This window comes from Ictidomys tridecemlineatus, chromosome 11 (assembly GCF_052094955.1).
Source record: "Ictidomys tridecemlineatus isolate mIctTri1 chromosome 11, mIctTri1.hap1, whole genome shotgun sequence".
Lineage (NCBI taxonomy): Eukaryota > Metazoa > Chordata > Mammalia > Rodentia > Sciuridae > Ictidomys > Ictidomys tridecemlineatus.
The window spans coordinates 50,423,465-50,447,312 of NC_135487.1; the positions used below are offsets into that span (position 1 = coordinate 50,423,465).

The 23,848-nt window shown below is 41.1% G+C and overlaps 1 protein-coding gene across 1 annotated transcript in view; it reads left to right on the plus strand.

Annotated features, from left to right (window-relative positions):
* The window catches only part of Cachd1 (cache domain containing 1), a 204,412-nt gene extending 183,838 nt beyond the window's left edge, over nt 1–20,574 (plus strand). Inside the window, exons 17-27 of the mRNA XM_005337719.4 lie at nt 426–548; nt 1,662–1,761; nt 1,851–1,967; nt 4,086–4,246; nt 4,586–4,672; nt 5,381–5,497; nt 6,659–6,810; nt 8,566–8,727; nt 10,227–10,304; nt 10,985–11,086; nt 18,843–20,574. Coding sequence (XP_005337776.2) covers nt 426–548; nt 1,662–1,761; nt 1,851–1,967; nt 4,086–4,246; nt 4,586–4,672; nt 5,381–5,497; nt 6,659–6,810; nt 8,566–8,727; nt 10,227–10,304; nt 10,985–11,086; nt 18,843–19,081 — 1,438 coding nt within the window. The 3' untranslated portion in view covers nt 19,082–20,574. The remainder of the gene's footprint in view (nt 1–425; nt 549–1,661; nt 1,762–1,850; nt 1,968–4,085; nt 4,247–4,585; nt 4,673–5,380; nt 5,498–6,658; nt 6,811–8,565; nt 8,728–10,226; nt 10,305–10,984; nt 11,087–18,842) is intronic.
* The last annotated feature ends 3,274 nt before the right edge of the window (nt 20,575–23,848 follow it).

The window sequence follows — 23,848 nt, forward strand, 5'->3', positions numbered from 1 at the left end:
TTCAGAAAGTCATATCTTAAGTCTTAACGTTTTCTCTCATGAAATATCAAGTTATAGTAAATCAGTGGTTAAGCCCCCTGGATTCAATCTTTTTTACCAAATAAATAAATAAATAAATAAGAGTTATAGTTAATCAGTCACTTAGTTTTTACAGGCATGGGAAGTAGGGAAGAACAGTAGCAATGTATTTCTGATACTGTACAACGTCCCTATCACTGAACAAATCTCTTTTTAAAAAATATTTTTTAGTGGTCAACGGACCTTTATTTTATTTATTTATATGCAGTGCTGGGAATCAAACCAGTGCCTACACATGCTTGGCAAGTGCTCTACCGCTAAACTACAAACAACCCCAGCCCCCGAACAAATCTTTTATGTTTAAATAAGCCATGCCTCTTGTCCTCATTAATCTTTTTCACTTGAAGTACACAGCTGTCTTCCGGGCACACTGTGGCTGTGATGGGCATTGACTTTACACTTAGATACTTCTACAAGGTTCTGATGGACCTATTACCAGTTTGTAACCAAGATGGTGGCAACAAAATAAGGTAAGCCCCTTAGGGACACTGTTTCCCATCTTCTGCTAAAATAAAAAGAAACAGCTGTCAGATATCTCCAGATAAATGGCAACTACATAGATATGGTCAAGATAAGAAGTCGAGATCATGGTTTGGGTGTTCTATTAAGAACCTTATATTGAAAAGATTTTTCTCCTTTTTCTCATCTTTCCTTTCTCTAAGATGATTTAGACAAATAGACGCTGCACATAACAAGATGAGTAACTGGCACAGATGCACCAAAAGCTCTTGTTTCCCTAGAAGTCAGTAATTAGAGGTTTCCCATATCTTTGGTACTAGAAAGACCGGAGGGTACTCTTGGGTAGTACTTTTGATGTTAACTTAGTCATTAAACCAAAGTCCTTGTGAAATTTCAGCTGCTTAGACTGCTCCTTTTAAATTTCCCCAGAAAGATGCTCATGGAACTAAAAGTCTTTGCCTCCTGAATTTCAAAAGAACATGTCTGATCAAAGCAAGGGCATTCCCTTGATTTAATGCAGGCTGCTTTAAAAATAGCTTTCTTAGTTCAATCTCATGGTCCGTACTTCATGTCAGAGCTGAATTTCACATTGGCCCTTAATGGGGAAGTGCAGGATTCCTGGCAAAGTGATATAACCAATGTAGAATAAAATAAAGCATAATGTAGCCTTGATTAAAGCAGTTCTAGCTTTGCTTATATAATGTTTTTATAAAATAGAGTTTATATTTCCCAAGAATGTTTTATTTTATATATGATTATCATTGAAAAAATAAATTATATGGTTTCTTTGAAGTTCATGCCTATAAATACTCAAATCACATATATCCTTGCAAAAGGTCTTCTCAGTTCATCATGCTTGGATCAAGTGGGTACATTCTGTATGAAATAAGTAAGTGACCACAGAGGATGGTTAACTCTGACCTTATCCTGCATCCCAGGCAGTCCACCACCTCAAAAATAAAGTGTCTATCTACATACCAGCCAGCCTGCCTACATTTTTTTTCAATGAGTATTTGTTGAGAACTTGAAATAAATGCAATTTGTTTCAGGGCTAGCAAGGTAAATGCTCTCTGAAAGCACAGAAGAGCAGCTCACGTGAATGAACATCACTTGTTTTGGTACAGATGCTTCATAATGGAGGACAGGGGTTATCTGGTGGCACATCCAACTCTCATTGACCCCAAAGGACATGCACCTGTGGAACAGCAGCACATCACCCACAAGGTATTTGTTGCAAAGCTGATAAGCTCAGTTCTCCAGCAGCCTACACCTCATTCCATGGCATTGTCTTCTGTTCTGTTTGGTCTTATTAGGAGCCCCTGGTAGCAAATGATATCCTGAACCACCCCAACTTTGTAAAGAAAAACCTGTGCAACAGCTTTAGTGACCGAACAGTCCAGAGGTTTTATAAGTTCAACACTAGCCTTGTGGTAAGTTGATTCCTTAGCACTCTCATTTACCAACCTTTTACAAGATATGAAATGGAAAAATGGGTTAATGTCTGAATATTGCTCTTGCCTCTTTCATTGCCTTAGAATTACAGGATGGAACACAATCTTAGTCCAGCTTGTGATTAGATAAATGTGAGATAGAAAGTCCAGGGTAGAGCAGGGAATTTTTTTAAAGTCTCACAGTTGGTATTTTGTTTTGGTTTTGTTTGTTTGAAGACTCACCCAATCTTTCCCTTTGAAATATCTGCTGAAGCCTTTTCCCACACTCTTGTATAAATATATGTGGCACCATGTGCTCATCTCTTCCTGTCTTACAGAGATCACTCTGTCTCCTTAAATTCCTAAGGCCACTTTGAGTCAGTTCTTGATCACCACCCTGTTAGATGGGAACTGTTATGCAAATCACCTGAAAATAATTCCTTTTTGCCCTTAGAATACTCTGCATAATTTGAGTTGCTGCAAAATATACCTGGTTGTGGTTAAATATCTTAAGGACATTCTTACTAATATGTAAAAAATAATCCTAATTGGGAGCAATTATAATAGGGAAATAGAATTAACATTAAAGAAGTTATTCACAGAAAGTTTTTAATTTAGAATAAATATCATTAAATATGTGACTTAATTTTTTTTTTTGTACTGGGGATAGAATCCAGGGATACTTTGCCACTGAGCTGCATCCCATGCCCTTTTTATTTTTTATTTCTGGACAGGGTCTCACTAAGTGCTGAGACAGGTCTTGAACTTGGAACCCTCCTGACTCAGCCTTTCAAGTCACTGGGATTACAGGCATGTGCCACCATGCAAGGTTAAAAATAATTTTTTAATGTAGTGGGTTAAGTTGAAAATCTTAAACTAAGTGTTAAAGAGTTGATTACAAAAAGCAATTGTACAGTAGAAGAGAGGAGTTTAAAAAGTGAATATATTAATAATGCATATGCATTTTTTTCAGGTAGTTAATTTATTAACTCTGCAAAGCAAGGGAGGTCATTACCACCCCATTCAGACCCCATACCATTTTGAGCAGCACTCTCTTTGGGGGGACACTGACAAACTTGAGGAGTGATCAGAGGGAGGCTGGAAGGTTGTCATAGGAAAATCTGGCTTTTTCTGTGTGCCTTATATTATTTGTGCAATGATTTTCAGAGTGTTGGGTAGACAAAGCCAATATACTTAGGTAGAAACATGTCATTGTGAATTAGAATAATTTCTTAAGGGACCAAGTTAGAATTGGAGCACCCCTGGTTACTGGAGCTAACAGGATGGAAAGCCTGTGTTATTGCACACACTCCAGAGGTGTGCATCATCCATATAGTGAAAAATGCTTCTAAACCCCTAAGAACTCACGCAGTGCTCTGATTCTCAGAGTTAGGCTTCTCCTCACCGCACTCATAGAGGCAATGAATAGCTTGCAGACAGGCATTCATTTGCCTTGGGGTATATGACACATGCAGGAAAATGGTTATACACAACTTTAGAACATGCTTTTGAGTCTTTGGCTTTTTAATATAATGAACAAATCTGGCCATCCAATCAGCTGACTATCCCAAATTTGCTTGTTTTGGAGCAAAAAAAGGAGATACCTACTTTAGTTAGATTGTTTCAATATTCTGAAAGCAGCAAACTAGCCTCTTAAAGAGACTTTAGTTTTTAAATATTATATTACTCTGGGAGAAAGGTTTGTTAACCAAGGGAAGAAATCTGTTATGTGGTTAATTGGGTTTGCCTTTGAATAAATTTTAAGCTATTCCTTACCTGAAAGTCATCTTTTATTGCTTCTTAAAATTTTCATTTTTATGACATATTGTTATGTGTTTTAAAAAAGATTATCCAACCAGCTATAAAAATGTGTTTTTGGGGTATAGATATAGATTAAAATATTACATAATATGTTTGCAGGTGATAAATGGAAATTATGTCTGACTGATGGAAGTGAATAATTTTTCCCCATATTTTAACAGTGACTGTGTACTACTTTTACAACAAAGTTTTATTTGAAGCTGTTTTCAGCAGATGGTTGAAGGGTTGTTTTTACCAAGGTAGGACTGAGTCTTTGCATTACTGTCTGTCACTGCTGACACCTTGATTGTTCTATAGGGGGATCTGACAAACCTTGTGCACGGCAGCCACTGTTCTAAATACAGACTGGCGAGGATCCCAGGAACCAATGCATTTGTTGGCATTGTCAATGAGACATGCGACTCACTTGCCTTCTGTGCTTGCAGCATGGTGGACCGACTCTGTCTCAACTGTCACCGGTAAAAATGCCATGGGTCATACTCTCTGTTCCCCACACTGTTTAAAAATTTAACTGATGCCAGTCATTCAAAATAGCATACGAACAATGAACAGAATAGGCAGATGTGTGTCCTGAGGAAAAGGAAAGTCACAGTTACAGAAACACTGTTGTTTGCAACATTGTTGTCCATGGGGCACTGGACCAAGGCCAATTGAGTATTTAAAACTTTGGTCACCACTTTTTTATTTTAACTCTCATTTTAACTGGCAAAGGGTTTCATCATTTTACTTCTACAGTGCATATACAATATACGATTGTCATTGACCCTCTGCCTAGTAACTTTTCCTTTGCTTTTTAGAATGGAACAAAATGAATGTGAATGCCCTTGTGAGTGCCCCCTAGAGGTCAATGAGTGTACTGGCAACCTCACCAATGCAGAGAATCGGTAAGAGGTGTGTGTGTGTGTGTGTGTGTGTTTGTGTGTGTACATATGATATATGATCTCCTTATAAATGTACACATAACTATATACAAAATGCTATGAGATTTCCTATGGATTTGGTTTGGGTTGGGGTATACAAAAATGATTCATTCCAATGATGAACCTGTTCAATATGCTAGATTTCCAATGATGTACGCTTTGAGGTTAAATTTAAATACTATAAAAATATGAAAATTGTCAGTGCTGTGTACAAAAAAAAATGAGCATTTTACTAAGTATATACCATGTGTAAGGTACTTTAACACATTAAATCACTTAGTTTTGTAATTAGCCCTGTGATTCTCATATCTGTTTAGGTATAGAAAAACAAAGTGTCCTTATTGTGTTGCTAACAAATTTTTTATTGTGTTGCTAACTTTTCCTCAGAAAAGTAAGACTGAGGAAGAGATTTAACAAGAAAGATTACATTCACTTTTAATTTTTTACTTTCCTGTTATGTTGAAGGTTTATTATTTTATTATGTGTGTGTATATGTTCTATTGTACATAAATATAAACAAATTGAAGCCCAGGTAGTTAAATAATTGGTTACATTAAGTGGAAAAGCCAGAATTCAAACTCAGATTTGTCTGACCACTGTCAAGGACCAGGACATGATGAGTTTGGAATGTGGGTGATATAGTCCTAACCTCCAGACTTGCTTCTTGCACAGAAACCCAAGCTGTGAGGTCCACCAGGAGCCAGTAACATACACAGCCATTGATCCTGGCCTACAAGATTCCCTTCACCAGTGTGTCAACAGCAGATGCAGTCAGAGGATGGAAAGTGGGTAAGCAAACCTCATAGGGAATGGTGACCAGCAGCCTCACTGAGCTTTTCTAGCTAATACTTGATCATTCCCATTCTTGCTGCTCTGAAAAGAATATCAGTTTTTCTGATCTGAAATGGATTTTTTAGACATCTTTTGTCCACCAGATTAAATGTTTTCCAGCTCCTGCTTGTTATAGCTATTTGGCATTTGACCATAAGCTGGGAATAAATATATCTTGAAATAAACACAGGGTGAGGAGATGTGGTGTGAAGAAGCAAGGCAAGGGAGCAAGATCTCCTGGGATCCAGAAACAGAACACAGCCTCAAGGCTCTGCGTGATATTTTGAAGCTCGTTAACTTCCCTGTCTTAGAAAGCAAGTCTGCTTCATGGCAGTTTGGAGAACTAAGAGCTGCATGTCCCCTACTCTCTTTGCACTCCTCCCTAGGATTTGCTGCACTAAACATCGTGGAAATAGTGGCTGTGATTGACTAAGCCGGAGTGGGGGGAGGTGGGAGGAGTGTTTGATTAGTTCATTATAGCTTTGGTTACCCTTGAATTAAGCAGAGCGAGTGTGTACAGGGGACAGCTAGCCCTGCTTTTGCTGTATACTCTAGCAGAGGAGGGGTGTGCCATCAGACTGATTAATTTGGGATGTTATGCAGTAGCCCCCATTAATTAGGCTTGGGAAGCACGCCCTTAAGAAAGTCATTGTGAAAGTAATATATTAAAGGCTCTAAGAAATTGGCAGAAAAATCATTTTAAGCAGCCTCAGTTTTCCTACCTAAACTTATTTGATTATTCCTTTTTTTTTTTTTTTTTTAATAATGACCACACACATGGGGGATATTAGACCAAAATCAAAGAAACCTTTGGGTCATTTTCATTCGGTCTTTTTTCAGGATGATTTTGAATAACCCTGCACTAATCCATGATGTGTGGGTGTCATAATTTAAAACACAGCGAACAGTTTTACTTCTCTCATTTCCGAGTGGTCAAGAGGCATAAAGCAGCTATCCCCAGGCAGACTATGGCTGTTCCCATTTCGAAAGAAAGAGAAAGGAAAAGGCAGGTCATCCACAGCACAAGTCAGTACTGAACTCTGGGGACTGTCTGTGCCCAGGCTCGTGTGGCCTTTCGCCCACACGGCTTTCTGGAACATGAAGTGTTGTCTCTGACAGGGACTGTTTTGGTGTACTGGATTGTGAATGGTGCATGGTGGACAGTGACGGGAAGACCCACCTGGACAAATCCTACTGTGCACCGCAGAAGGAATGCTTTGGGGGCATCGTGGGAGCCAAAAGTCCCTATGTGGATGACATGGGAGCAATAGGTATGTTTATGGGGGGCCCAAAGTAACTTGATTCTTAAATACACATTTTCCCACCTACATACTCAGACAAAAAATTTTTTTTTTTATTTAATGGTTCTGGGGATTGAATCCAGGGGTGCTCTACCACTGAGCTACGCACATCCTCAGACCTTTTTTATTTTGAAACGGAGCCTCTCTCAGTGACCCAGTCTGGCCTCAAATCTGTAATCTTCTGGCATCAGCCTCCACACTAACTGGGATTACAGGTGTGTGCCGCGATACCCAGCAAAACAGAAACATGTCAAAATAATAATCCTCTGCCCAATTTTCCCCTATTCCTTTGTCAGCAGTCTTTAGTTACAAAACCAAGGCACATAATTACCTTCAGAGCCGGCTAGATATTCGGTTCAGAGACAGCAAGCAGCCCTATGACCTGCCAGATTTTGAGATACTGGAATTCACTCCCTTAAAGCTTGTTCTGAGAAATACAGGGCTGATTTCCTGAACTCCAGGCCTGCGTGAATGTGCTTCTAGCTGTCAGAAGTGCGGGGCCAGTGACATGCAGTGACCAGTGCAGCCTCTTATTTCCCTTTCCCCTTGCAGCTTTCACAAGGCAGAAGTCTTAAAGCTACACGTCGGTATTTAGGGCCTCCAAGTCAGCAGTTGCCAAACCTACCCCTGTGTAGCTTCAGGTAGGGTACAGAACACCACAGGGAAGAGAGCCTCTGGGGTTGGGCTCCAAGACCTTGAAGACACCATCAACGACACTATTTCCCTCATTAGATATTTTTTCAGTCTTCCTGGATTTAGCACCAAATCCTAATTCTTAGCTGACAGTTGAGTCAAATATAATTAATACAGATGCTCTTCAACTTATAATGGGATTACATCCCAGAAAACCCCACTGTAAGTTGAAACTATCCTAAGAGAGGATGGATTTAATACATTTAACCTGTTGAACATCATAGCTTAGCAACACAGCACACGGTTGTGTGTCAGTTGTTTGCCCACAAGTCCATGTGGCTGACTGGGAACCAGGGCTCACTGCAGCTGCCCAGCATCCTAGGAGAGTATCCCACCACATATCACCAGCCCAGGAAAAGATGGACGTTCAAAAGGCAGTGCACATTTTCTGCTGAATGCGTTATTGCTTTGTGTCATCGTCAAGTTGAAAAATCTGAGCTGAATCATAGGAGATTGAGGACCACCTATACCTTGACTTACCCACCACATTATTTTTTGAGCTCATGTGTTGCCATGGGGCCAGTTGGGAGTATAGTTGAGGCACATGTGCTCCAAGCAATTATTTTCTGTGTCCACCTGCAATTTCCTACCTGCAAAGAGCAAATAGCACTTTAAAGGGAACCCATAAGCTCTGAAATTTGGTCTGTTTAGCACATATTTATTGTGCCTCGGTCCCTTGTTTCAGTGAATGGGTGACATGACCCCCAGCGAGGCCCACATTGCCTTTACCTCTGTGCTGAGTACGATCTCCTCTTCTAGGAGCTAGGGCTCTTACAGCGCTGGGTGCTGTCTATTTAAGTGATTTGCATCCACTTGAACAGTCCTTGCCTTTGTGCTCTTGCTCCAGTTTGCAACCATTTTAGAACCAGGAGCTAAAGCAAGCTTCTATTCCCACATTATGGTGGGTCTTTTGGAGAATTCAGAGTACCACACGACTGTTCATCAGAACCCTTCCCGCTCTGTCCTTCCTATCCATCGTCATCCTTCCATCCCCACCTCCTACCAACACACGTGTTTGTGTATTTGCTGAAGGTGACGAGGTGATAACCTTAAACATGATTAAGAGTGCACCCGTGGGTCCTGTGGCCGGAGGCATCATGGGCTGCATCATGGTACTGGTCCTTGCTGTGTACGCCTACCGCCATCAGATTCATCGCCGGAGTCACCAGCATATGTCTCCGCTTGCTGCCCAAGGTGAGTGCAGAATGAATCCCAGTGCTCCTCTAGGAGGCAGCTGCCTCTTTTAGGTTGTTCCAAGGCTGGAAGGACAATGACCAATTGGTTAAGTCTCTTAAGAAATTGCAAGGACAGCACTATATCCTTAGCTTCTTTGGGGTCATCTCAAAAGTCCCCAAAGCCTGTTTTCTTTAATGCCTAAACCCTGCAAGCCCCATTTTGATTCCCTAGAAAAATCCCTGAATCTTCTCTTTTACCAACAAAAGCCCACCATGGCCTGCCTCTCGTGAGACAGCCAGGAAACGGGGGGGCTGTGTGAAGTTTTCTGTGTCAGATGCACTGGTGATTCCCCACGTCACTGTTGCCAAGAACATGGATCTGTTGTATTGCAGTTGCTATTATATGAAGTGAAGGAGCACACCTTGGAATAATCACATCTCTTAAAACAGGAAAAGTAATCAAATTCAAGTGAAAAAAAATCTGTAATCACGACCTTGATACTGAGATATCAAGTTTTAAGTATGCTGTATTACTCATTTGAAGGCGACAAAGCCAATTAATGGCCATCCCTATTCCTCCTAAAGCCCCAGGGATGTGTTAACCTGACTCTCATGGAGATAAAGTTAACTGGTAAGGTAGCTCACCCTGGCAGCAGTAATAATGGAATGAGATTGGAAAGCTTTTCTATGACTGCAGCTGAAGGGGACCAAGGGGCCATGATCTCTGTTAGTAGCAGGGATAATGATAATGCACCAGCCCTTGGTGAGATTTGGCTAGGCTGAGGATGACCATCATCCCAGTGTGACCTGTGCCTGGCCTTTTATAGGGATTTATAACACCATTTTATCAACAATGTAGATCTTTGGTTTCGACCCTGTTGCTTCTGTTTTGTCACTATAGTAGAGGATTAAAGATCATTTGACCTCCATCAGCTTCTTTTCTCCTGTTTCTTCAGAAATCAACCTCAGTGTGTGTGTGTGTGTGTGTGTGTGTGTGTGTGTAAGTGTGTGCAAGCACATGTATTTGTGTGCTTGAGTGTAGAACTAGGGATAGAATCCAGGCTTGCTCGACGTCTGAGCTATATTCCCAGCCCTTCTTATATTTTTTATTTTTAGTTGCCAAGCCTAGCCTCAAACTTGAGACCTTCCTGCCTCAGTTTCCCTAGTCTCTGGGGTCACAGGCCTGTGCCACTGTGCTTGGCTTGTTTATTCACTTCTTGTTCTCCTTTTGATTACTGCTCCTTCTTTCATTAAAAAAAAAGCACGGAAGGGTTCAGCTCATTTTCATCCAAGATAGAAACTCTGCCTCTGGGTGTGTGTGTGTGTGTGTGTGTGTGTGTGCGTGCGCGCGCACATGTGCTGTGCCAGTGCTCTGCCACTAAGCTACCCCCCCAGCCCAGGAGTCATTCTTGATGGAATGCTGTCACCCAGCCATCAAACGAGCACTCAGCAGGGTATTAAAGCGGGTGATTTTGTTTGATTAAATAGTCATGTTTCTCTCTTTTTAATGATGGGTAGAAATGTCAGTGCGTATGTCCAACCTGGAGAATGACAGAGATGAAAGGGACGACGACAGCCATGAGGACAGAGGCATCAGTGAGTACCGAGCGGCCTGGCGGCAGAAGGCGTCAGCAGGAGGCTGATCCAAAACAAATATTCTTTCTTATGTCCTTTTGCCTTGTATGAAAATTTAAGAAGCTTTGACATGGTGGGTGTGTTTTTTTTTTTCCTCCCTTTTCCATTAGGGATAAGTATAGGTCCTCGCTTCGTTTTAGAAAAATCTCAAAGGACTCTATGTTGTTATTCTTTGCAGTAGGTGCTCTGACCTGAAGCTGCTCACCTTTTCCTTTCTTTCTCTCCCTCGTTACTTTCCCAAAAACTGTTTTAGGAAAGGAATGTTCCAATATGCATTTTTTTTAGTCACACACACACACACACACACACACACACACACACACACACAATCACACACACAAAACTCAGAAGGGAAATGACATTTTCTATATCAAAGGAGCATTCCTTGAGATACCCTGGCCTTCAGCTACCTGGAACATGGCCTTTTGGTACACGTTAAAGCCAGATAATTAAGTACCTCTCCCTGCCTCAGTTCTAAGTCACCTCCCCTCATCCTCAGAGTTTTTTTCAAAAATTGCTTATTCTAGCTCTCCAAAGAATACCTTCCCCCAGCATGCAAGTGAGCATGCGCAGAGCAAGGGGGTTGAGAGGATGAAGGTGCTGGCATGAGAGTGACGTTCACTGTCCTTGACTTCCTGCAGTCAGCAACACCCGATTCATAGCTGCCGTCATTGAGAGACACGCGCACAGTCCAGAAAGGAGGCGTCGTTACTGGGGCCGGTCCGGAACTGAAAGTGATCATGGTGAGTTCTTGCTTCCTGCCATAGAAGACCAGAGGAGCCTGCTCTGCCTGTGGGATGATGCTCGCACCTACTCCCTCTCTCACCTACTCTGTGCTTAAAGTTAGTTATTTTGACATAGTCTCCCCCAAAAGATGCACATCAGCATGAAGCCCTTTTGTAGGAGCCCAAGGGTAGTTTTGCTTGTACCTCAGCACTTCCAGGCATAAGCCAGATGACCTCTGGGCCTATGGTTTGCTTCCAAGTTTTTCTCCACAAAGGATTCAGGGCTGGGGTGTAGCCCAGCAGTAGAGCACTTAACTGGTATGCAAGGTCCTGGGTTCATTCCCAGCACCACAAGAAAAGGAAGGAGGCTGAGGATTCTTGTTGACTATGTGGAACCCGACTGCTGAGCTTGGTTCTCAGCACAACCAACACCCGTTGAGGTTCAGCCACCCAGTGTTGTTGTTGTTGGGCAAACTACAACATCATTAAGGGCTCTGTTGGGGCATGACAAGAATCTGGGCTGTTCTCTAGCACTCTCCACCCCAATCTCTGGCCTTGTCTAGGAAAACTCAGAACAAAAACTTTGCCAAAGAAATATTTGCACTGAGCCTTGAAGGATTATTAAAGAAAGTTAGGAACCAAGGATATTAGCGGTAATTAGTATGTACAACATACCAGTAAGATGCTAAGGGACAGCCTAGGCTGAGCAGGTGCCAATGGAGCCCAGGACTAGGAAGGCCATGTGCTCCACTGGAGCCTGGGCCATACCACATGGCTTCTCACCTTCTAAAGTCATGTTGCTTACTGTCACGAAGAACAGTAGATATGTCCTGGTCTGTGAGCATCACTGCCACCATTTCAAAAAAAAACATAAGAGGGATGAAAAATCTCTTGTAAAATCTTATTTTTTATTTTCTAAGTTAGTTATCTAATTTTCCAGAAATCTTTATTTTTCTCTCAGAAATAAGTCTTTTTATGCATAAATAATATATTTAAGTCTTTTTTATTTAGCTTTTCCCACACCTATCCTGAAAGAAAATAAAAATCTTTATTTGCTTCCTCCCCTATGCTAAAGTGGCAGGGTCATTTTCCTCCCAGCAACCCAAGGCACCTTTTATACCACTGCCAGGTATTCAAACTCCTTTTGGAAAACAGGAGAAGCTGAAACTCTGCTATGTAAATTGGAGACTCTTCATTTGGACTCTGAATAACATTGTTTCCACCAGCTAAATAGAACCTTAGGGTTTCTATGGAGAGCCAAAGCAGAACTTAAATTTTTCAGTTTCTTGACTTTCTGGCTTTTTTCCAAAAAAAAAAAACAAAAAAAAAAACCCTTTGAACCTGCATAAATTTCTTCTGCTCGACAGTTCTGTGCCTTCTCCTCTGAATAATAAAACAGGTTTGCGGCTGCTAAAGTTCAACAGAAATAATTTCTTATTCAGCAGAAATACTGAATCCTTTTTCTATCTCTCTCCCCAGTTGCATCCCTACCAAATTGGGATTCTGAGTGATGTTTCCAGTGGTCCACGAGCCCCTCCCATTGTCTCAGTAAAATGGCAGATGAAGCAACAGCTTAGATAAAGAGAATGGTGTAGTGTCAGTATCTGAAAACCAAGGAATCTAGCTAAGGGCTTGGTTTCTTTCATTTTTCACAGTAATTGGATCCCTGTTATCCCCAAGGGTTAAAAAAAAAAAATTAGTTTTTCATGCAGACAGAATGCAATACCAGAAGTGGAGAGCATTGATGTTCCACATATTCCCAAATGCATCATGAAATTAATAAAAATTAACTGGGTGTTGTCTTATTTCTGAACTTGTACCATGGGTCACAGAGAGTGGTGGTGTCAAGTTAATGTCCCTGTGGTGCCTAGAGGGTAAGCATAATACACATTCAGCAAGGAAGTTTAGTTGCTGGCACACTCTAGCTCCTCTGTACATTCCCCTGTGTGGGGTATCTGTTGTGTGCCAGGCACTCTGCAGAGTAAGTTAAAATGGGAGACTTGTTATTTCTGCAAGGCAGGGTGGTACAGAGGAGAGCTTAGGAGACAGGGTTAAGGGTCAAGCCAAGCTCACTTCGGATCCCCCCTCCCTCCCTTTACCAAGCTGTTAGATGTTAGTGAGCTCCTTTGGACCTGAATTTTCTAATACCTTAAAATCAAATTTAAAATTCCTACCTCGTAAATGTGTTGTGAGGATTAAGTCAAATAACATATGATAGGTTTGGCGCTCAGGACTCACCGGTTTGACCTGAAGGAATTACAATCCGGGAAGAAAGCAGAAATGAATGCACATATTCCTGAGATTGGTAAAAGGTGGTATGTGACAGCTTCTGTAGAGGAGGCACTGGGACTGGCTGTGGAGCAAACAGTATCACAGTGCCATGGTTCTGTGCTGCCCAGTGTGGGTTCTTTTCACAGGAGTCTTTGGTGTGATACACAAAAGCAAATTTGAAATACATAAATAAAGAGCTGCTGAACAGACTAGACCCTGGAGTATGGCTTAGAGTAGTGATGCTTCTAGAATTAAAACTAAATGTTGCCCAGGCTGCATTTTTATTTAGAAATATTTATGTGGGCTGGGTGATAGCATGTGCCTATAATCCCAGCAACTCAAGAAGCTGAAGCAGGAAGATTGCAAGTTCAAGGCCAGCCTCAGCAACTTAACAAGGCCCTAAGCATCTTAGCAAGATCCTGACTCAAAATATAAAAAAAATTTTTTTTTTTAAAGAGAGAGTGATAGAGGAGAGAGAGAGAGAATTTTTAATGTTAATTTTTTAGTTCTCGGCGGACACAACATCTTTGTTTGTATGTGGTGGTGAGGATCGAACCTGGGCCGCATGCATGCCAGGCGAGCGCGCTACCGCTTGAGCCACAACCCCAGCCCCCAAAATATAAAATTTTAAAAAGGGGAAGACATGTGGCTCAGTGGTTAAGCACCCCTGGGTTCAATCCCTGGTACTGAAAAAACAAAAATATTTATGTGACCAATCAACTTCTGTATTTTAAAGGAATCTAATTTTAATTTTATATCACAAAAGATGAATTACTCAAGTTAAGAATGTATTTTTTAACAGAGCCATTTTTGTCAATGTTATTGGTGTTTGGTAGGTGCTAGGTAGGTGCTCTACAACTAAGTCACATCCCAGCTCCATTTTTGTCTTTTGTTTTTGTTTTTTGCAGTACTAGGGATTGGACCCAATGGGGATTTACCACTGAGCTGCATTTCCAACCTTTGAATTTTGAGACAAGGTCTCTCTAAATTGCTGAGGCTGACCTTGAACTTGCCATCAGGCACTAGGCATTTTTGTCGGTATTCTAAGAATACCTACAGTGAATGTTTTTCAGCAAACTGTTACACTTATAAGTAGAGTTACGCCCTGTGTGTATTTTTAACCATAGATGAGTGAAAGGTAGAGGAGAAGAGTTAAGGGGAGGGAAAAGGGAGAAACCGGGAAGTGAAATTGGAGTAGATTAAATTCCGTATCTGTATGATTATGTCAGAATCAACCTAGTTATTATGTACAACTGTAATGCACTAACAAAAGCAAAAAGCAAAAGAAAATATATTACAAAATGCAAATAAATGCCGATAATAAATAAAATAAATGCAAATAAAGGGCAAATAAATGCTGAATTTTTAAAACCTGGTCAAAAACACAAGACCCTTTCCTGGAGAGGCAGAAATATCCTACTGCAGTTACTCTCTGTGGCCACAAGATGGTGCGTGAGATCCCAGAAGTACAGAGCATTCCCCTGCAAGCAAGAGGCTTCTTAGGAACCACCCCAAAAATACATAAGCAGATTGCCAAGGCACAAGAGCCTCTTCTTGGCTCTTGGGTTCCTTATGGATGCCTGGCCTCGTTCCTGAAGTCAGTTTCTCACTTGAGATAGTCTTTGCAGACACTTTTCTTCATATGCCTCTGGGAAGCACTGTTTCCTTTGAAAGTGTTAGCTGACAACCTTTGTGTTTAAATACTGCTTCCTCCTCCAGAGTCAGGGGCCCTGTCTGCCTTCATTCATCACTGTTCCCAGTGCTCAGCAGAATGGCCTGGCACTGAGCAAGCAGTTAATGTGTGGAGTGAGAAACTGTGTTGTCTTTCTCCTGTTTGCTCCCCCCTTCAGACTTCCATTAATTTTTCAAGTAGGAGAGAGTTACAGAGGGATTGAGCAATTGTGTTGTAATGAGGACATTAAATGAAATGGCTATAGTATGAGGGTTTTACTTTGGAAAGGCCTCTACTGGGATGCTCATCAGAAAGCAGTAACAGAAGAATTGGGGGTACCTCAAGTTGCCATGGAGACAGCTACCATTATTACCACCCTGAGTGAACCCAGGTACTGGGACCACCCAGATTCAGAGCATCACTAGGCTTTGTCAGAAGCCCTGGACAGGATTCAAAGAATTCTCACCTATCTTCATAATTACGTGAGACTAGTGAATCTCATACCAGGCAAAGTCGCAAATTAAGAAAAAATAAAATCCCAATGATACCATTGCTTGGGGGATATAACATGCAGGGGTTGTTTGTTTTTAAGTGCCTGCTTTGTGTTCTGGAATTTAAGAAAAAATTTGCTAATGAACAGCCCTGTTTTTTTTTTTTTTTATAATACAGTAAAGCAAAGAGATGTGCACAGAATGCTGTGTAAACTCATAGAAGGAGCACCAGAGTCCTGTGGCTGGCAGGACTGGGTTTGGATTTGGTTGAGAAGGGTTCTCAGAGGAGATGTGCATATGGAAGCACAACAGCAGGATGAGGGAAGATGGGAGAGCAAGCCAAGCAGCAGGACCCCATGTGCTAGTCAGCTTTCTATTGCTATAACAAAATACCTGAGAAAATCAACTTAGAGGAAGAAAGGTCTATTTTTGGCTCATGGTTTCAGTACATGGCCAGCTGGCTCCATTCCTTTTAGGCCTGCGACAAAGTAGAATCATCATGGCAGAAGGGCACAGTGGAGGAAAACTACTCATGCTCATTGAGAGCCAGGGAGCAGAGAGAAATAGAGATACAGAGAGGAGGAGTCAGGGATAAAATATCATCCCCAAGGACACAACTCCAAAGATCTACTTTCTCCAACTAGGTCCTACCTCTTACTACTTCCCCCACTTCCTAGTAGTCTACTCAGGTATGAATTAGTGGACTAATCCATTGATGAGGTTAGAGCCTTCTTGATCCAGTCAGCTCCCAAAAACCCTCCTCTGAACACTGCTGTATTGGGGACCAAGCCTTCAACACATAAGCCTTTGGGGAACATTCCACATCCAAACCATAACACCCAGGAATGCTAAAATGAATGAAGCATTACCATGGGTGCTTGTAAGTATGCAGAGATATATCGTATCTTCTTTTTTTTTTTTTAAAGAGAGAGAGAATTTTTTAATATTTATTTTTTAGTTTTCAGTGGACACAACACCCTGGGATCAAACCCAGCACAAGGTGGTCTGAGTGTACCCCATACTTGTTATTGAGGTTTTGGAGTCTCATTTCCAGTGTCACATCGTAGACTTAGCACAGTCAAAGCTGAGAAGCTGAGGTTCTTATTCTGGCCTCCCAGTCTCTTCACCATAGGTAAAAACATCTCTGTTTCCATGGCCTTGGAACCTAGAAACCATATCCAAGAATGTCAACTCACCTGGCATCTTGACCAGGCACATCCACTGGGTCACCAAATCCAGTCTGGAATAATCCCTTGAAGCCAGCTGCTTCCCTCATTTCCAAGTACTGCTACTATACCTCTTAAGGTTCTTGCCTTCCACCTGTCCTGTCCTCCAGCTACCTGCAAGTGCACATCACATTACATGGTATAGGAATGGCCTTACATTTCCAAGCCTCTTTCTTGGTAGCTGCCTCCTGTTTCTTTACTCATCTCCACTTATTAACTCCCATTTTTCTACTTAGGCCCAACTGAAATGAGTTGTGATGCTTCCTCATTTCCCAAAATTGGAATTATTTTCTCCTCTGCATTTAAATTATATCTCAGTTAAAATCATTAAGGAAAGAAGACATTGCTTATTCATGTTTTGTCATCCCCCCCTCCAGCCCATATGGTCTGCAATGTATGAGTAATTGAATAACTTGTACAAGTAAATTTTACTTGTTTTATTTCTTAAAGACTAGCTTTGAGCTTCTTTTACGGGACAGGTTTTCATCTGTGTGTCGACCCCAGTGACCAATCCAGTGACTTGCACATAAGAGGTGCCCAATAAATATTTGTTGCATTGGATGGTCTCTGCTGTCATTTGAGTAAGATTTCATTGAGGACAGAGAATTTGCCTTTCTCACTTTTTCACAGAGCATACATTTTCAATCACAAACAAATCCTGCTCGGCTGTTTGCAAGCACATCAATTTTTCAGCCACAAATGTGACTAGCACTACCCATGGGTGGGTGCTGATTGATGCTAACTGTAGATGCAGTGAAGATATTAATGAGCTGCCACTTCTAAAAACGTTTAAAGGAGATTTTTGCAATATTTAAAAACATGCCAGGGTTCTTGGAGTGGAATCCTTTGATCAACAAGGGCAATTTCTTTTGAAACATGTATTACTCAGAATACCAAAAGAAATGAATCTTTAAGTGCAGTGAGCCGGCTTACACAGAGAATAGTTGATTCCTTTTCTAGTTGGTTATGGGTAGATGTGGAGTATTTGATTAGGTGCTAGAACCTTGGGAAAGTTCCTTAACTTCTCTGATCATCGTTTCCCTCCCTTATAAACTGGATATTAATGTGCATGATTCTTGGGTAAGTAAGAATTGCCTGACACTGTGCCTGCCATGGGGCAGGTATACAGTGATGGTGACATTGGCTTTGTCCTGACTGGCATCCCTGTGGACATTTCAAAGCTCCTTGCCCCACTACCCCTAAAGGATCTGAGTATTGTTCAGATCTTTCCCTTGAAGCTGCCTGTTGCCTACTTCGTAGATTTTTTTTTTTTAACTTTTTTGATTGTTGATTGACCTTTATTTATTTACTTATATGTGGTGCTGACAATCGCACCCAGTGCCTCACACATGCTAGGCAAGCACTCTACCAAACTGAGCCACAACCCCAGCCCTGTCGATTTCTTTAATAGGAGAGAAACTTTTAATCTCCGGAAGGAGTTCAAGAGAGAGCTCCCCAAATGAATAGTGGGGGTTACCTAAAGGTCATGGAATGGGGGGTGATTTCGGGTTTTGTTTCATGGTCTTGGGGGTCTTTGGTAAAGGTTCTTATTTATTTTGTTTTCCTCCATACTTTCTCAGTTGTCTCAACTGACCATGTATTTATTGTGTACTCATTTTTAGAAAAAAACTGTTAACTCCAGGTCTTTTTAAAAATAAGTTGCTTCATGTGAGGACTGAATCTAACAAATTATGCTCTGTCCATATATGACTATAACATAATGAATGTCACTTGTTATATAATTATAATGCACTAAGTGAAATGACAATAGTAATAGAAGGGAGACTATAGAGTAGAGCAAGCAGATCAAGGAGAGGGAGGAGGAGAGGGAAAGGGAATGTACCGGGGAATGAGATGAATTGAATTATGTAATGTGCATGTATAAATATGGCATAATGAATCCCAGTATTGTGTATAATCATAATGCACCAATTCAATAAAAAAAAAAAGTCCATAGTTCTTTTGCAAGGAAAAAAAAAAAAAGTTCCTTCAACATCTGCAGGCAGCATGCAAGTGTCTGTGTCTGCACCTGTGTATCACACAACAGGGGTACCTCCTGGCATCTCTCCTGTGTCTGGAAGCTCTCAGCTGAACTTGCTCTGTTCCTTTTCCAGGCTATAGCACCATGAGCCCACAGGAAGACAGCGAAAACCCTCCATGCAACAACGACCCCCTGTCAGCCGGGGTGGATGTGGGGAACCACGACGAGGACTTAGACCTGGACACGCCGCCCCAGACTGCAGCCCTACTAAGTCACAAGTTTCACCACTACCGCTCACACCACCCCACCTTGCACCACAGCCACCACTTACAGGCAGCCGTGACCGTACACACTGTCGATGCAGAATGCTAACAACCTCCTCAGCTCCAAGAGAAGACGGGGGTCTGGGAGATACAGAATGTTCTGGAAAGAAAAAAAAAAAAGAGCCAGCATAAAACCTTCCATCAGAGACCCTTTGTGTGTGTGTGTGTGCTTTGTCCAGAGTGGTTCAACTCACTGCCTGCCCATCGGCATGTTTAAAAACAGAGAAGCAACAACAAAATCACGTTTGTGAGGACGCGAAGCTGGTTCTGAAACGGAGGGGGAGAGCCTGATTAATGAACCTGCCACGATGCTAATGGAATGGAACAGACGGCAAACCTCCAAACACAGACGAAACGTGTCACTGAAGCTGAGCCAGAGGAATGTTCCAGGGAGCCAGAAGCTTTCAGCTCTCCTTAACTGGAAGAGGAAAATCTGCTCAACCAGAGACTGGGAACGTGGCACCTCCCGTCACCAGGGTGCGCTTTGAAGATGGTGCTTTGTTTCTTAGCGGTACCTGGATACCATGGTTGCTGTATGGAACTTAAGTGAAGCTCTCTAAATGATGCATCTCAGAATTTCTAAGTAAAGGATTATTTTTCTACTATTTATTGAACTTTTCAAACATTCTCAGACTTTGGGGGAAAGCAAAGGAAAACACATTGAGAAATTTTCAGCGATTGTCACTAGCTGTTGTGTGCGTGATGAAGTGGTTCTTTGATTAAGGAGTTATATCTCTTATTTAACTCAGCATCATCCCACTGCCCCACTCCAAAAAAAAAAAAAAATGGGAAAATGAAGAAAAACCTTCTCTCTGACTTGTTTACGTCATTTTGTGGAAAAAGCATCTTTATTTGTAATGCAGTATTCTCTCTGGGTTTGACAGACGTGGGAAGGGGCAGAGAAACCCAAGCTGTTTTAAAAGAAATTTTTATGTTTCTTTATAATTCATTTCCACTCCCCTGTACAATACTTTTCTTAGGTTTCTACGAAATCTAATATTACCATTCCAGCCCTTCAGCTAAGGGAGGGTTGGATTTATTCTCCTTGTTTTAAAAAGACTATAAATTTTAAAATGTCCCATCTTTGACTCTGAGAATATTAAACACATAAGGGAAGACATTTTAAAATTGTGAAATTTTGGTTCTTAAGATTTCTTTTGAAATCATAGTTAAAAGCTGCTGCCAGTTACCCAAGAACTTACCCACCAAACTGCTTTTGATTTACACGGGGATTAATCAAATCTGGCTACTATGACATGGGGCATTGTAATTTTAAAGTAGTGTTCGAATTACAGTGATGTATTTTAGATTCACGTTTTGTGATTCAAATATGTTATAAAGACATTCTTGCACCGTGTGTGTGGTAAATCTCCGTTTATATGTAGTTGGAAAAATTCACTGAATAGGGTATTATGATATAATGTAAAAAAAAAATTGGTTCTTCAGCAGTACAGAAAGTAAACTATATATGTGCTATCTGGAAACCCCTTCATACTGTGTATAAAATTACAGTCTAGTGAAATAAACTGTATTCAACGGACAGTGTGAGTGGCTACACTGATTTGCTTAATGTATCACTTCTTATGCTTCAAGGCAAGTTACATTCATATCAAAACCTAGGAGGTCTGTTGACAAGCTGCAGTATGCATCCTTTCAATGACTACAGTCAACTTGAGGCCCCCTGAGGATCTCAAGCAAAGCAAGTGAAAGGTCAAATGGGATAAACCAGGCATGATGGTACACACCTGTAATCCCAATAACTCAGGAGGCAGAGGCAGGAGCTATCCTTAGCAACTTATGCCCTAAGCAACTTAGCAAGACCCTGTCTCAAAGCATAAAAAGGGCTGGGGATATACCTCAATGGTTAAGCTCCCCTGGGTTCCATCCCTGATCAAATGAGATAAACTACAAAGCAAACATTTAAAAATGTATAGAACATAGTTCCCCTTTCCTAAGCAGCTAAATCTATGTCATTAATATTAAATGGTCAATTCTACACTGAAGGGAATGCATGGGTTTCCTATTTTCCCAGAAAAGTAAACTCTTTTCATGGGATGCTAGTTTTTTGGTTTTTGTAAAGGTGAAAATCTCTGTTATGAAACTAGCTTCTTTATTGAGGATGGAGAGGAATTAAGAGTAGAAGTCTGGTGTTTTCAAGAAGAGAATCACAAAACTTAAGAGCTTAAATTTTATATGTATATACTACTCAAACACAGTCACGAAACACATTTTGTATCTTTGCAATAAGACTCTCTCCTGTCCTGAACTCAGGGCGAAGGTAATAGGATGCTTACATCTGAGCAAGAAAACAAATGAGCTTTAGACACTGCGTGGAGTATGACATACAGGTTTGCGAAGTTTGGGTTGAAGTTTCAACCTTCCAAGTTACCTCTTCTCATATTCCCCAAGCTTCTCATAGTAATGTTGTTTAACTTTGGTAGTAGTGATGGTCATGTTGGGCATTGATAAATTGCTGAGGCTGGCCTTGAACTCATGATCCTTCTGCCTCAACCTCCTGCGGACTGGGATTACAGGCATGTACTACCATGCCCAGTTTGGTTTTGTTTTGTAAAATGAAAAATATGGGGCTGGGGACATGGCTCAGTGGTGGGGCTCTTGCCTAACATGAGCAAGGTCCTGGGTTTGATTCCCAGCACGACAAAAAGAAAATATGTTTTTACAAACTTTATTATGGTGACCAACACTGGTTCCTTGGCTCCTCGGATATGGTTTTTTAATGGAATGCTGAAGAGACATCTGATCATTCATGCCTTCTCGTTTCCCAAGGCCTCCTGGTACCTGTGACCAACATTGCTTATCAGTGTTGGTAAGTATCAGGGGCTCAGGACATTCCAGATCACTTTATAGAAAGGAAAAAGGAAACTTTCTATTTGTGGCCTAAATCAAACAAAGTTCAAATACTTGCCCTCATAGTATGTGTTCATTGGCTTCTCAGATAAATTTATTTCAGAAATTTTGGAGACTGTGGTAGTATTGTTTTCCCTTTACTTCTTGATTTAACGTGAATATTCAACTAAGCCTTAGTGATATTTTATTTGAAAAACTCTGTCAAACTTACTCAGGTTTATTTTGCCAGCCAGAGTGACCATGATACATGAAAAGAAGTCCTGGAAGTTCACTTAAACTCATTCCCTGTCGATGCCCAGCTCCAGGCGAGGAGGATTTTCTAATGTACGTCTGGTAGAATCATCATATTCTTAAACACACCCGTCCAGTCTCGTCTCTGAACAGACAAAGTGCTGGTTTTCTTGGCTGAGATAGAATACCATACTCAAAAATTATTTTTATTTTTCAGTTAAAAGAATTTTAAGTTGAAAGGTAACATTTCTATATTTGTTATTTGTAACTATATAAAATGGTCCTCTTAATAACTAGGGTGTGTGTGTGTGTGTGTGTGTGTGTGTGTGTGTGTGTGTGTGTACATGAGATTTTTGGAGATTTTCTTCTGGTTTTCAATTTCCCTCCATTCTAAATTGCTCATCTCTCATCTTCCATCTCTCATCCTTTAATTTGGTGTTCCTTGTTTTTTATTCATTACCGTTCTCTCCCTCTAAGAAGAATATTTTGATTTCATTTAAATCCTCCTGAGATTTTGTTGGATAAGGTTGCACTCTGGAGAGGTACAAACCTTTGTGGTATCTGATTTCTTTTCCTTCCACAAGAATCCATTTTTGCCCATCCATGGGTGATGTCTCCCCTGCCCAGCATGCCTGTCCTCCAAAACCTGACTCAGCCCTTCCTCAGTGCCCTCTGGTACCCTGCCATCTCTGAGCTACACATGCTTTCTTCTTGCTTGCAGTGACAGAGCTCTGAATTGAAAGCAAAGAGGACTGAAAGTTCATCCCAGTGTGTCTAATCCCAGGCTCAAAACTGTTTTGGAATTCTTCATCTCCCTCTTTTATTTCACAAATCCAAAGTCTTTGACTAAATATCACTCACATTTACCCATTCCTTCTGTGTGTGTATGTGAGAGACAGACAGGGAGAGAAACTGATTTGCAAGCCTTCTGTATATACTTCCACTGACCAGTGGCCTCTAAACTGCTTCCTTGATTCTCTTCTCCAATTCATCATTAAACAAATAACGCATGAGTTCTTCCTTGTCTGACACTGTGCTAGGAAAGGAGTGCACAGGATGAATTAAATAGACATGATCCCTGCTCTTACTGGATGTAGAAATGTAAATAAATAAAAAGCTTGACTCCCCAGTGTTATCCTACTTTTGCTTCACTGTGGAGTAGTGAGTGTGATTCTATCAGTTGACTTCATTCCTCGATTTCTTATTAGTCTTATAAAAAGCTGTGCTAGTCAGCTTTCTGTTGCTGTAGCAAAATACCTGAGAAAATCAGCCTAAAGGAAGAAAGATTTGTTTTGCCTCACAGTTTCAGGCATTTAAGTTCCTGGTCACTTGTTTCCATTGTTTCTGGGCCAGGGGTGAGTCAGTACATCACGGCAAGGAGTGTACCTATAAAACACAGAAGGGTGGGATAAAAATATCTCTTAAAAATCATGCCCCTATTGACTAGTCTCTTCAACTAGGACCCATCTCCTACAGTTTCCACCACCTCCCAACAGCCCATTAAGCTGTGAATTCATTGAATCAATCCATTAATGAGGTGCATGATCCAATCACCTTCCAAAGGCCCCACTTCTAAACACTGCTGCATTTGAGACCAGTCCTTCGACACAAATTTTTGAGAGACACTCCAGATCTAAACTATAACTAACACATAATAAACCCATCCTACTTATTTGGTCAGAAACTCAGACCCAAGATACCCAGCATAAAGCCTTCT